Source organism: Lytechinus pictus, unplaced genomic scaffold (genome assembly GCF_037042905.1).
Source record: "Lytechinus pictus isolate F3 Inbred unplaced genomic scaffold, Lp3.0 scaffold_19, whole genome shotgun sequence".
Taxonomy (NCBI): domain Eukaryota; kingdom Metazoa; phylum Echinodermata; class Echinoidea; order Temnopleuroida; family Toxopneustidae; genus Lytechinus; species Lytechinus pictus.
The window spans coordinates 5,960,141-5,975,681 of NW_026974140.1; the positions used below are offsets into that span (position 1 = coordinate 5,960,141).

Consider the following 15,541-nt stretch of genomic DNA (forward strand, 5'->3'; position numbering starts at 1 on the left):
AGATGATAAAGAGAAAAAATTGAATTGGGAGTGGGATATAAGTAGAAAGAGACTCAGAGCGAGATCGATATTAAGGATAGGGAGAGAGAGACGGAGATGGGGGTGAAAGAGACTGAAACAGACAGAGCGAGGGGGCTACAAAGATAGAAATCGGCATTACTTGGAATGAGACATAGGCTGGGAGGATAGTGAGAGACTCAAGAGCAATAGATAGAAAAAGGTATAGAAAGGGAGATGGAAGTAGAATAATTAAATGGAATGCGACAGGGTGAGGGGAGGGATCGATGTAGCAACATAATCATAGAAAGAATGAATAATATATTCTTTAAAACAATTTTAATGGGGATGAGAGAAACTGAAAAAGAGAGGGGATTGAATAATATGGGTAGTATTCGGTGACCCCCAAACCTCTATATTTTTATCTAAACACTTTCATTCTCTTCTCTTCATCTTTAATCAATTTCCTTCACTTTGTTTTTTCTTACTTTTTACAACATGACAAGTGATAGGGGCAGTCATGCCCTGTCCCCTTCCACTGTGGCGCCGCCTTTTCTTGTGTATTCTTTTCGACGATCATGATTGTGGACAAATTTTACTTTCTTTTTAAAATGTACACATCCCCGAATGTGTAGAAAGAATCGGACGTCCAAGGCAAACATCACACTCTGGAAATGGGCATGATGAGCTGCTTGAATTTGCTGCCATTTGCGACACCAGAATATCTTGATATTTCGATCCTGCAACGTTGACGCGCCGTTGTCTGGTATATCGTGCAGAATGAGACCTCATCGATCGCTGCCAACCACAAAGCTGAAGAACTGTTACAATGGTCTGGTAACGAGTTCAGCCTGCCACGAGATCCAGACTGACATCGGATAATCCAAAATTCAGTTTTGCTTAAAAATAACTTTATCTGAGGATCAATATGGTTTCACGTAAGTTTAAATACTCCTTTATATTTCCTAAATATTGCCTTTAAGTTGAGGGTACCAATTATTATCTTCACTGTTTCAAGTTCGTCATGGCGCCACTGATGTCTTGCGATGTGGTATTAAATTTTGCAAATCAACTTATTTCATTATATTATACCTTACATTAGAGATAAATGAGAGATTTCATTCATGTCATTCGGTGATTGATCATAACTGTTTTTTGACCAGTAATGATATAGATGAGAAAAATATGGTGCCGTTTCGTTGATTAAAATTGTGTTGCTCTTGTATCATTGCGCTATGAGATACGTGTTAAGATATTCACAATGACCTTATTTGATAAAACGCATCTTCACTCCCGTGTAATTTGTATGTTCGTTATATTCTATTTATTTGAAAGAATGTAAATGTTAATGGCTAAGTTCCTTATCCTTTTCAATATGGACAAAGCGATAGGTGTTTGACATTCACAAGCTATTTGGACACAAAGTGAACGATCATTGGCTTGCTTTGTTGTAAGAAACTAACCATGCATGTTTACATTCTTGATTCAATGAATCTTTTTGTCTGCTGTAGATAGGAAATTACTAGACGTTCCCAGATAAACGCTCTCAGTCGCCATGAGAGAGATTTCCATTTGGGAATCTCGATGAATATTCTGCAAATTTGTTGTATCGTGGACAGAAAATGCCAATTATAAGAAGAGTAGTAGGAGGAGAAGGAATTAAAGAGGAGGGGGGGAGGGTGATTAAAAGAAGGTGAAAGGGAAGACTAAGAAAAGATAGACTAAGAAGAATAAGAAAATTTAGAAGAGGAAAACAAGGGGATGAAAAAAGAGAAGAAGAATTCTAAAGAAGGATGATCACTATTGGGGATTTTGATTTAATTATTTCATCTTAAGCATTAATATCGTATAACATTGCATTGTTTTATTCCACTTCATACCAAGTGGAGTTTTTTTATAACAAAAGATCCAAAATATGATCTAGACCTTAGTTTCAGAACAATTGAAAAATTACATGATTCTCCACTCCTCCCCTTTATCACAAATTATCGAATCCACTCATTCACCATTTTGTGCCATTTCATTTGAACTCATTGTTTATCTACTTCAGACAATTTGAAGAGGATTGGGATGCGTGAAAGCAATTGAAAGCACGCAAGGTTTGAAGTACCATAAATCATAATTACTTTTAGGTGAATTTTTTTCAGGCATTTATTAAAACTGTTTAAAGACTTCAAGACTCCGTGACAATAAATATGGGTAAAAATGCACATAACAATTGCTTGAAGTATTATTTTGTAATTATCACTTCCTGCAAATGTAAAAAGATTCATTGGATTAATTAATAGCCGTTCGTGAAGTTATGATTTTGTGACGACTGCCATTTCTCCCACGTGGATTCTTTCATTATTCAAAGCCCCCAGCTTTATCAATTTATGCAATACTATCGGAATTTTTGAATGGTTGAATAATGCAATTAAATTAAAATTTTATAAAGCCGGGGATATTTTTTTCTTGGTTGTGACTCCTTGCCTATACATATATCATGCCAAGTCATTACGTGTATTAAACAAATATTATTATCTGCTATGTTTGGTAATCACAGGTGGTTATGTTCCCATTATAAGATCGCTTGGTACTGGTAGTAGTGGGTGCATAGAGGGGTTGTTTATTTAAAGCCATTTATAGAACCTTTGAATTTTCCTTATTTTGATAGATTTGACCAAGGGATGTAAGGGGAAAGAAACACACTTTATTTATAATGCATAAACCATTCAAATTCTCTAACAAGAATATTGACCCTTGTACTGCTACTGCATGTTTTTATTGACGTATTAATAGATTTCTAATTAACTGATAGGCATGGCCGTGGGAACCAGGGGTGCTGGGGTGATGAAGCACCCCCTAAATTGCCGTAAGGGTGGTGCGTGTATTATTCTCCATAGGCAGCACCCCCAGGAATTCTGCAAGATGTGTAAAAATGTAAAAATATGACTAAAAGTCCTTTATTTCGTAGTGAATTCCTTTTTTTTTATTTTGCTTTTCAAGCTTCTCGATCGGGACAAATTTGATCTCCATTTTTGTTTATGTTGTTGTTGCTTTTTTTTTTTTCAAATTTACTTCAGCACCCCCCACTCAAAAATCGTTCCAAGGGCCTTGCTGATTAAATTGATTTTCTTTTGAATTTGAAATAACTAAAGAAGGATTGTTTTTTTAGGCTCAGCACCTATTTTGGAAGATATCACGCACGGGTTATGTCAGAGTGTGTTGTCGACGAGGGCATTGCCGCGGGTGGGGTGGGGTTAATTGTCAGTCCTAAACGCTAAATGATTTGCGTTTTAGATTAAAAAAATTGGAGTCAGTCATAGTTTCATGACTAATCATAAACTCTTTCCCACAAGAGTTATGTACAAAATCAATTTCAGTAGGCCTATCAATTTAATCTGTTTCAGCTCAATCGCTTCACTCTCTCACAAATTCTTCATATATCCAGCAAGAACGCATCATAGTAAAATCTATGTTGATTTTAACAGTTGAAGGGTTGATCAATCAACCTAATTTTTGAAGATGAGGATGCATACCCTTTGTTCCCCTCTCCTCTCCTTTTAAAGAATCTGCTCTCCCGTTTTGTCAAGGCTTGAAAATTATCGGGGAATACTATAGTAGCGCAGGTGCGGTGCGGCACCAGGATGTTTTGTTTGCGGGGGGGGGGGGGCAAGATGTCTTATATGTGACGTCATATCTTATTTTTTTCTCACTTGAATCCTTTTTTTTTAATGCTTTCGAAATCATAAGGGCAGCCAACTTCACCAGGATGTGGCATCGCCCCTGTTGAGTGACCCTCATTCTGATCGATTTGAAATGTAATCAGCATGTACAGTATGTCATCCTTGTGGACGTTCCATTTCATTGTCAATAATATATAGTTTCTAAAATGCCATTCTAATTATTTTGATGTTGATTTATGGAAACACACATGAGTGGGGGCGCTTAAAAACAATACATTCATGATATTTCCAAACGTTGGTGGACAACTATTCATTTTATTTGGGATATATTGTCTCCTTAAAATCAAAGATCCTGTTCTATTATGAGAGTTCATGATTTCTACTGAAAACTTAATATTTACATTATCATGTTGCCATAGGCAACGTCAGTTTGACGTCATGCACAGTTTGCCGACCCTTTTCACCTTTGTTCAGATTATAAAAACAAAACAATTATAATTTAACAAAAGAGAATGAGGGTTATTATCATTGCAGGGTGACGAAACAATGAATAATTGGCGTCTGACGTTCTGGCCTACCTAGTAGTGGTGGTGGTATAGTGATGATGATGATGATGATGGTGGTGGTGGTATAGTGATGATGATGATGGTGGTGGTGGTATAGTGATGATGATGATTATGATGATGATCATGATGATGATTATGGTGGTGGTGGGGTGATGATGGTGGTGGTGATGATGATGATGATAATGATGTTGGTGGTGATTTTATATGATCGTGATTACGATCTTCACTTATTTACCATTTTGACCATACATTGATGATGTATGGTGTCATCATCATCATTATCATCAATATACCACCACCACCATCATCATCACCAGCATCATCAATGTATAATGATATCTTGTCTATATTCACATGTTTCTCCATCTCCTAATTAAAAAATGTAAACAAACCAAACGAACATTAATTTTGTTTGAATAAGGACTTTCGCTTGGCTCTATCGATAGAATGTAAAATGATTTCATGCAAGGGTTTATAATTTCTGTGTTGAAATCTTAGTCAATATCAAATAACAAAAAACATCAAAATGAAACACCTTTTTTGTGAAACTGAAAATATAATTATCTTTGCTTTTCTTTTATTCACAGTAACGTTGCTGTTTGCCATTTCTACCGCGATAGCAGTTGCCATTTCAGTCAGTCTTCTCATCTTTATTTGTTGCTGCATGCGAGCTCGGAGGACACAGCGACGACAGAAACGGCGAGAAAAACTAGAGCGTGCTCTAGCCGTCACACCCTTGAAATCGGACTTCTTCAAGAAAGGAGACGAAGATTACCCGAAGACAATCCAAGTGCCCCGACAGGATCCGGTCGATGATAACCCTTTCAGTGATGTACCGACCGATGATCAGGGGATTGAAGCGACTGACCAGACTAATTGTGATAACTACGGACGCTCCCAGTCATGGGCGCCGATGACCTCAACGAACTTGATTGCAGTAGATCCTCAAAGAAGACAGACTTTGGCCGTGCTTTCACTCTCCCCTTCTTCTTCTGATTCATCACTGGCTTCGTGCAGCTCAGAGAATGACCTGGAACAGCTCGGGCGTGATTCCGAGTGGACAGTTTACCAAGGAGGCAACGAAAAGCCGGTTGTAAACTTTTCTCTATATCACTCGACACAGGACTCTACTCTCTTCGTCTGCCTCAAGTCTGTTTCTGGATTGGCGAGGAAATACTACCCAGGATGCACTTCTTTTCTCAAGGTCAGCCTCCTGCCAAAGTACAGAGATGGATTTCGCACAGAGATGGTCCGTAAATCGCTGAATCCTCATTTCAATGAATCCTTCCAATTCTGTAAGTTGACTCCTGCAGATGTCCAAGGCAGCTTCCTAAAGATCAAACTGTATGTGAGGGAGAAGTGGAACCGGAAGGATCGCTTTAGTGGAGAGGTCTTTGCGGAGTGTCATCAACTTCTAACGAAGAGCGACAGCCTTCTAGAATTTCAGAGGACATTCAGTGTGAAGAGAACCAAGCTTCCGAAGAAAAATCTTAAAAGGGTAAGTTTAACATGACCCAAGGGGATGGTTGAAGCATATGGGTCGAAATAACAATGGTCTTGGAGAATGTGTTGGTGAGGAAGTTAGTACCCCCTCCAAACTCTTTAGCTCCGATGTCTCGTATTGAAATGTAATTGTCCATAAACGTGTTTATTTGTAATATTGAGAATGATCCAATATGTCTGGATTTTAATCAATATTAAATTTTGAAACACATTAACCGTTGCCTTTGTGGGGGGGGGGGGTGCAATACATATTATATAATTGGGAACAGATATGTACAGGGGCTGTGGTGGTTATAATATACATATTTTATTTGTCGATATAGTGATTTCCACTTCTTATCCAAGTTCGTAAATCAGTCAAGGAAAACGTAAACATATACTACTAACCATCAATATTATGTTCTGCCAAATATTATCACTTCGAAACTGATGTCCAGCTTCATTTTCCCAAGACTGATTCACTTCATACTATACCAGCCCTCACTTCCATGCATGAAACAGATGAGATCTACATCCACATCAGAAGCTACTTCCAATCGGCCATACCTTGGAGATCTTTTTGTAGCCTTACAATATCAACCTCTAGCAGATCGACTGAAGGTGATGGTGAGGAAGGCTGAGAATCTTTTGGTTGACAGCGTCCTTCCTGGTTCTGGAGGTGAGTTTAGGATTTGGGGCGGATGTGCAGGCGTGTAGCCAGGGGCAGTGGGATGGTGCCCCCAAACGCCCCTCTCAAAAAGGAGGGAGAGGAGAAGCGAAGGGAGAAAAGGTGCTTTTCATCAATTTTTTTCAACAGAACAAAATCATACACGAAATACCGTATCTATCAAATTTGATACATCAATTTTGTCTCTGTGAAAGGAACAACTTTTCATATTCCTTTTTTTTCGCAGGAGGGGAACTGTCATTCTTCTCCTTGCCTGCACATCTACCATCTTCTCCGTTTTTGCGCTGTTTATTTCGATGTCAATTATATTTCTGCATAACACTTAATAAGTTCAAGAAATAACGGGTCTCCCTTTTTCCTAAATTCGATAAATCGCAAAAGTATCTGCACTCTGCCCAAGAAAGGGGAATATTTTCTTAATTTTCGCACTCAGAATGACTCCTCATAACTCACTTTTTAAATCTTAAGAAAGTAAATTCAATATATCTGCATCCTGTTTAAAAAGAAATGAAACAACCGAATATATCTTCATTTTCAAATGAAATCAAATTTAAATTTCAGATATCTACGTCACTGTGCGCCTCTTGAAGCATGGTGAGATAGTAGATGAATACAGCACACAACGTCGTTCTGGAACCAGTCCTATCTGGAACCAACCATTCCTCTTCCATCCTATACAAGATGAGATCGAACAACATTCCATCCTCCTTGCTATTAACCGTGGTCGACGACTAGCAACCGACGTTATGGTTGGGAAGGTCGAAGTCGGCAGCCAGGTCGGAGAGACGGGCGTGGCGCATTGGACAGAGATGCTGCAACCACGGGGATTGGAGGTCGCTAAGTGGCATCGAATCAAGCCACCTTTCAGTTAAGAGTAATCAGGATTTCAAATCTAGTTTGGTAGTTGTAACAAATTGCCCTCTTGAAGGATAAATTATTCTGATTCGGTTCAGAGGAACATTGAGACCTGCAAGACAACGTTGTGATAGAATGACGCCATTCGTTACTTGCTTCAATTATTATGGAGTCTGATAGCAAAGAAAACCCTTTGTTGGTTATTGAAACGCATTATTTGGACATTGAATATGTTAATGCTGTTTTTTTGTACGACGATACAGTGGTACAAATATCTCATCAGTATTTGACGCCATGCGTGAGAGCTGGTGTACAAAACTGTAACAGTTTTCTATAATCTCGTAAATTACTTTAATTACATGATGTATTATGATATAATACGGTGTATACAGAAATACAGGTTCATTATAATGTGGATTGTAAAATAACATTAAAGCAAGTTATGAGTAACCATAACTGAGAAGTACTAGAATATCATAACATTATTTTCACCTCATTTTCTCTCATTCATAACTTTATAATGATCAATAGACTGTATTGCATATAAGAACGTCTACAGTGAGGTAAAGTATTTATACCGTATTGCACATGTTTAGCGGACCTCATGAAATTTACAATTATTCGCGTGATAACGGATTACACCCCCTCCCTCCCCGCATCAAAAAGATGGGAAGAAGAGCAAAAGGGGTGAAGACAACTAGTGAATGAATGGAAAGGAGGGCGACAAATATATATATTTCTAAGAAAGATCTACTTTGCTTGGACGGATATGGCCCTGTGAGACGGGGGTGTTGATTTTCCTTGTGAGTGCTACGTGTGTTATTTTCCTCAGGCAGCACCCCCTGGAAGTCTGGTAGTTGTGACAAAACCTTCATTTGGTAATAAGACCCCTTTTTTTTTGCTTGTCAAAGTTCTCTGGACCAAAATAACCTTCATTTAGTAGTGACACTTTTTTCTTCCTTGTCCAATTTCTCGGGACCAAATTAATCTTCTTTTTCGCTTGTCAAATCAGCACCCCCTGTAAAAAGAAAAAAAAATCGTTCTCAGGGCCATGTTGACGATTCTCTTTTCCTGTACCTCTACATCATAACCGACACCTCATAATGGCAAACAATATTCTCACAAGAATTTTATCATATTATATCAACTCGTTTCAACCAATATATGACAACAGGTCAGTTCTCCCTATCTCCAATGTCTTACCATTTATAGTGAGTTATTATCTTTTTCTTTACGCTTGAACCCCCCCCCCCCCACATTTCAGAAAAAGGGGCGTAAGTACCATTGTCTCAGAGGGAAGAGCCATGAATGATTTGATACTTATTCCAGAAATGCTTATTTTGTACTGTCAATTTTGCCTTTGCAGGTATATTCAATAGAGAACATCGTATAAATGATTCTACATCTACTGTAGATATCTCATTATTAATACACATATACATACACGGGCGCGTCGTGGTCTAGTGGTTCTGACTCTTGCCTTTCAAACAGAGGGTCGTGGGTTGGAATCCTAGCCGTGGCGTGTTTTTCTTCAGCAAAAAAAATTATCCACACTGTGCTGCACTCAACCCAGGTGAGGTAATCAAAAAGCTGTGTGCACCTGAATCGGTAGCCTAGCTTAGCTGGGTAATAATGATAGCAGGGCCCGCTGGGAGAACAGTTTCTGGAACTGAAGTGGCTACACTGGGTAGATATACCGTTATCATTATTATTATAATCATTCTTATTATCATTATTATTATTATTATTATCATTATTATTATTATTATTATTATTACACACACACGCACACACATATGCACTCATCAAGTAGTAGGCAAGATTTGCAAAATAATTATATCATAGTAGATGAGGTACCAGGACGAAGTATTATGTTTCGAAATAAATTATATATATGTATAGATCATAAATTATGTATATGTATAGATCATACTTTAAGGGATCATTTCTATAGTATGTATCGTTCTCTTACGACACACTAGTGTTCCCACTCTACGTGGAGCCTTGTAAGCCCAGTGGATTAATCTTCTGACTTTGAAGCAAAGGGTCGTGGGTTCGAATCCCAGCCATGGGGTAATGTCCTTCGGCAAGAAATGTATCCACATTTTGCTGCACTCAACCCAGGTGAGGTAAATGGGTACCTGGCAGGAATTTATTCCTTGAAATGCCACCGCGCCGTAAAAGGCTGCAGGGCTAAAACCAGGGTAATAATATCACATTGAGCGCATAGGGACGCATTTGGCAGTGATATGAGCTTGATGGTATTATTATTATTTGTATATCTAAGCTGGTTGTAATCACTTTTATATTGTTTAATGTAACCAAAAAGTATATTACCTTCAAGGACAAGTCAACTCCAGAAAAATGTTGATTTGAATGAATAGAGACAAAATCAAAGTAGCATAACGCTGAAAATTTCATCAAAATCGGATGTAAATTAAGAAAGTTATGACATTTTAAAGTTTCACTTATTTTTCACAAAACAGTGATATGCACAACTTACTATGTGACATGCAAATGAGACGGTCAATGATGTCCGTCACTCACTATTTCTTTTGTTTTTTATTGTTTGAATTATACAATATTTCATTTTTTACAGATTTGACAATAGGGACCAACTTGACTTTATCATATAGTTTTAAGCAATGCTAATTCCACATGTTCATGGAGGAATCACGCGTTGTTTCACTTGCCAATGAGGAGAAAATTATAATATTTCATATTTCATGTAATAGAATACAAAAGAAATAGTGAGTGGATGACGTCACCAGTCTCCTCATTTGCATACCGACCAGGATGTGCGTATAACTGTTTTGTGAAATTAAGCAAACCTTTAAAACGTCATAACTTTCATATTTTACATCCGATTTTGATGAAGTTTTCAGTGTTTTGCTTGTTGGATTTTCTCCCTTTTATTCAAATCAACTTTTTGTTGGGGTGGAGTTGTCCTTTAATGCCTTCGACAAACTCAGCATTTTTCTCGTTCGTAATATCTTAAAAGTGAATCTCGGAAAATTGTGTTTAATCAAATCTATGATAACTAGAATTTTAGATATTCTATCAATATTGGACGGCGATGTGGTATATCAGGGACAATACTAGATCACATACACATATGGGTAATACCCCCAAGTCTGCATCCATGCATAACCTGTTGTGAGTACTATCAGTCAAAAGTTAGAAATTTCAAATATGTTGTTTTGTAGTATGCATAGAATTAGAATCGTGTTGTAAAACGATCTGATTTACCTTTCATATATTCCCACAAAATAAATCTCTATAGTAGAGCGGATTAGCTCATTCCAAAAATCACAACAATTGTGCAAACTTTGACTAAAGCATAAAACTTTCACAAGTATTAGTATATGCCATAAGATTTATTTTAAAGATGGGAGGTAAATTTATAAATGCTATTTTCGGCCGTTGCCATGGCAACGGATTAATTTCTCCAAAATAACATGCCTTCCCATGTAAATGGTAAATAAACATGATATAGATGACCACAATGATAATTTTCAGGCTCCCAATTGAATACATATGAAATTTAGAAATATTCAAGATCATCAAGATAGTTCCAATTGGTCCGTTGCCATGGCAACGGCTTGTTTTTCCCCAGAAAAATAAACATTTGATTAAAAAAACGTTGTAGAATATGATATATCTTTAATTTCCCCTAATTTTACAGTGCTTAACAAAGATATTTTGGTTGCTAAATGTGTAAATTACATCTCAAGTCATTGCCATGGCAACCAAATAACATCTAATTTACAAAAATAACATGGTTGTCAAGACAATGGATAGGTGGAAAATACAATTGGAATTGACTTAATCTGTATGCTTAAGTTTTGATCCCCTCATTTGAACAAAAAATACAAAATTGTTCTGCAGGAGTTCTTTATAAAGATAAAATATTATGTTGCTTTGGAAATGCTTGAATTGAATTTAAAAAGGAACAATTTTACAAAGGGCCCGTTGCCATGACAACAGCTAATTTCCCTCTAGAAAGGTAAAAATATTAATAAAAATGTAGAATACATGTACGGTATGATCATCATTCCATTTTCCCTAATTTCAAGGTACTAATCGAGATATGTTTGTGACTAAATTTATAAATATAACATCTTAAGCCATTGCCATGGCAACCAAATAACATCTAATTTTTTTTTAAAGTGGATGATAAGGTTAAAAACAGGTGAAAGATACAATGAATATTAACTTAATGTGCATTCGTAAGGTCTGACCTACTCAATTAATTTAGGGGAAAATAATACAGTCAGTGTTCTGCATGAACTAATTAAAATAATAAACAATGATGTTGCCTTGAATTCAACGATAAATATCAATGTTCCAAATGGTCTGTTGCCATAGCAACGGATCATTTACCCAAGAACAGTAGCAGTTTTGATTTTTAAAAAGGACTGTATAATCTGATTTTTCTTTCATTTCCCTTAACTTTAGGGTAAGAATAGATATGTTTGCTGTTAACATGCAAATAACATATAAATCCATTGTCATGGCAACCAAGTAACATCTAATTTGAAAAAAAAATATAACATGGTTGACATGATAATGGACAGGTGGAAAATGCAATTTATAACAATTAACTCAAGGTTTGACCCAGTCATTTAATTTTGAACAAAGATTACAATGTTTCGCATTAGTTCATTAGAATGATGAAATTTGAGGTTGCCTTGGTAATGCTTGAAGTTAATGATAAATATCAATGTTGCAAATGGGCCGTTGCCATGGCAACGACTCTTTTTTCCCAAGAAAAGCACCAAATTTGATCGAAAAACAGTTTAAAATCTGCATTTTGTCATAAATTTCCCCTAATTTTAGGATGCAAAGCATAGATATGTTTGCTGTTGATGTACAAATAACTTCAGCCATTGCCATGACAACCAAATAACATCTAATTTCAGTGGCTTAATTTGGTTTCTATGTTTTAAGGGTGAAGTAGTACATTGGGACTAGTTACAAGGACAGCCATTGGTCTGACGTGTCCAAAACCCTAAGACGGCTTCCAAAATTTGGAGTTTGAAATGGCTGTTGATATATAAATGGACATATAGGTAATTTCCTATCAATCTGAGATATATGATTTTGGTGTCTAGACCATGGTTTCAATGGTCAAATAATACAATATCACAAGTTGAATGGACAGTCAGTTGTCCATTATATAAAAAAATCCAAGATGGCTTCCAAAAATGGAGGCTAAAATTGCTGTTGCTGCATTAAAAAAGTAGTTTGTTTGATATCCTGGAATATGTTTATGTCATGGTTAAATGGGTCAAATAATACATTAGGACAAGTAACAAGGACAGTCAGTGGTCAAGTTTGTCCAAAAATCCACGGTGGCTTCCAAAAATGGAATAGCTCCTATTACTAACAAATGGACATATTTCGTGTAATATATGTCAGTAAATACATCATGTACATTTGAACAAGTTACAAGGACAGTCAGTAATCCAGTATGTCTAAACATCCAAGATGGCTTCCTACAATTGGAGTCTAATCGCAGTCTGTTACTTAAAAATTGACATAGTTTATTTAAAATCCACCAAGGAAAAATTATTTTGGTTTTCACACTTTGGTTTCAAGGTTTTAAAAATATGTTTAGACTGGTTACAATGATATCCAGTTGTCCATTTTTTCCTAAAAATCCAAGAGGATTTTCAAAATGGCATCTAAAATGACTTATATCACTCAGAAATTATCTGAGTTCATACAACATCAACATGTGAGAAACATTTTTGGTGTCTACACTGTGGTATGAAGGGTCCACTATTACATTAGGACAAGTAACAAGGATGGTTAGTTATCAATTTTGTCCAAAATCCAAGGTAGATTCTAAAATTACATCAATGGGTGCTGTTGCCAACTCTTACCTGCTTGCATTTTGAATGCAGGCACCAATATTATTTCTCACAAGCGGATATTACATCAACTTTAAAGTAACAGTTGTCATTTTAGAACCCATTTATGGAAGCCATCTTGGATTTTCAGGCAAAATGGACAATTGTAACCAGTCCCAAAGTATAATTTGATCCTTGAAACCCTAGTGTAGACACCAAAATAATATCACCAGGTGTATTTTTGATGTACTATGTCCATTTTTTAGTAACATTATAACCCCCATTTTTCAAGCCATCTTTGAATTTTATGACACAATAATGACACCTGACTGTCCTTTCAACTTGACCAAATGTACAGTATTACTTGACCCTTTAAATACTAGTGTAGACACCAAAAATTATATCCCCATAGTATATTATTAATGAACTATATTATGTCCATATTGAAGTACCAACAGTCAATTTAGACCCCATTTTGGAGGCCATCTTGGATTTTTTAACATACCAGTCCACTGACTGTCCTCGTAACTTGTAACTCGTAACATTTTGCATCAAACATATCGATGTTTAGCACACAAAGATTAGGGGAAATGCAAGAAAAATCAGATTCTACAGTCCCTTTTTTAATCAAAACTGATACTAAATGATCTGTTGCTATGGCAACAGGCCATTTTGAATATTGATATTTATTGTTGAATTCAAGTATTACCAAGGCAACATCAATGTTTATCATTCTAATTTAGTTCATGCAGAACACTGACTGTATTATTTTCCCCTAAATTAATTGAGTAGGTCAGACCTTACGAATGCACATTAAGTTAATATTCATTGTATCTTTCACCTGTTTTTAACCTTATCATCCACTTTTTAAAAAAATTAGATGTTATTTGGTTGCCATGGCAATGGCTTAAGATGTTATATTTATAAAATTTAGTCACAAACATATCTCGATTAGTACCTTGAAATTAGGGAAAATGGAATGATGATCTTACTGTACATGTATTTTACATTTTTATCAATATTTTTACTTTTCTAGAGGGAAATAAGATGTTGCCATGGCAACGGGTCCTTTGCAAAATTGTTTATTTTTAAATTTAATTCAAGCTTTACCAAGGCAACATTAATTTTTATCTTTATAAAGAACTCCTGCAGAACACTTTCTGTATTTTTTGTTCAAATGAGGGGGTCAAATCTTAAGCATACAGATTAAGTCAATTCCACTTGTATTTTCCACCTGCCCATTGTCTTGTCAAACATGTTATTTTTGTAAATTAGATGTTATTTGGTTGCCATGGCAATGGTTTGAGATGTAATTTACACATTTAGCAACCAAAATATCTTCGATAAGCACTGTAAAGTTAGGGGAAATTAAAGATAAATCATATTCTACAACGTTTTTTTAATCAAAATTTTTACTTTTCTGGGGAAAAACAAGCCGTTGCTATGGCAACGGACCAATTGGAACTTTCTTGATGATCTTGAATATTTCTAAATTTCATATGTATTCAATTGGGAGCCTGAAAATTATCATTGTGGTCATCTATATCATGTTTATTTACCATTTACATGGGAATGCATGTTATTTTGGAGAAATTAATCCGTTGCCATGGCAACGGCCGAAAATGGCATTTATAAATTTACCTCCCATCTTTAAAATAAATCTTACGGCATATACTAACACTTGTGAAAGTTTCATGCTTTAGTCATAATTTGCACAATTGTTCGGCTAATCCGCTCTACTACTAAGAGTATTCAGTATTTGTTGCATTCTGTTTCAAAATTTGGAGGCCAATGAGGGAAGGGGGGTGAGCTAGATTTGGTTCTGACACGGTTGTCACCGCCGTATAGCAACATAAACTTGAATTTTAAAGTATGCAAGGTACCCATCTTTAGGATTCTACAGTCAAATAAATATGTACGGTGTATTTTGACATAATTTATTCTTGAAATATTTTAAGCTACAAAACACAATACTGAAAGTTTTCTCTCTCCTCCCCACTCCTTCCCCTTCTCTCACCTCATTCCTTCACCCTGCCCTCCCTCTCTCTTTCCCTATCTTTCTACCTCTCTCTCTCTCTCCTATCTACTACTACATGTATACCCCCCTCCCCCTTCCATACATATCTTACTGCTCTCTTTGATTTTTCATCATTTGCATATTCAGTTCCAAAACACACTAAAAACATAAACACATCAAATGAGATCATTAAAAGTACACGCATTTGTCTTGGAAAGAGAAAGGTTGATCATTGTGGCAAGAATTAATAAAAGAGCGAGTAACCAGATGTAACGCTATATGCAGCAAATGATGCCATAACATTGTTTGCTGGATTGTTATGTTGTATCACATCTGATTTCTTACACTTCTCTTGCTGCCACAATGTATATTTTATGACAAGATACAGTACTTAAATAATGTCACTTGAATTA

General features: G+C 36.2%; 1 protein-coding gene and 1 pseudogene across 2 annotated transcripts; both read left to right on the forward strand.

Moving 5' to 3' along the window:
• Window positions 1-492: 492 nt before the first annotated feature.
• Window positions 493-8,278, forward strand: LOC129260980 (synaptotagmin-5-like). 2 transcript variants are annotated; one of them, XM_054899001.2, is made up of 4 exons: window positions 493-935; window positions 4,819-5,729; window positions 6,236-6,392; window positions 6,963-8,278. In XM_054899001.2, the coding sequence occupies exons 1-4, from the start codon at window positions 926-928 to the stop codon at window positions 7,271-7,273; spliced, it is 1,389 nt and encodes a 462-aa protein (XP_054754976.2). In that variant the 5' UTR covers window positions 493-925; the 3' UTR covers window positions 7,274-8,278. The 2 variants fall into 2 exon arrangements, with proteins under 2 accessions (XP_054754976.2, XP_054754975.2); XM_054899000.2 differs by having other exon boundaries at window positions 527-935; window positions 6,212-6,392.
• A 901-nt stretch (window positions 8,279-9,179) lies between these two features.
• LOC129262626 (small nucleolar RNA U3) lies at window positions 9,180-9,276 on the forward strand (annotated as a pseudogene).
• The last annotated feature ends 6,265 nt before the right edge of the window (window positions 9,277-15,541 follow it).

Coding starts and splice junctions, on each gene's coding strand:
- LOC129260980 (XM_054899000.2), top strand. Junction 5,730..6,211: donor CGAAGAAAAATCTTAAAAGG/GTAAGTTTAACA, acceptor ATACTATACCAG/CCCTCACTTCCATGCATGAA. Junction 6,393..6,962: donor CGTCCTTCCTGGTTCTGGAG/GTGAGTTTAGGA, acceptor TTTAAATTTCAG/ATATCTACGTCACTGTGCGC.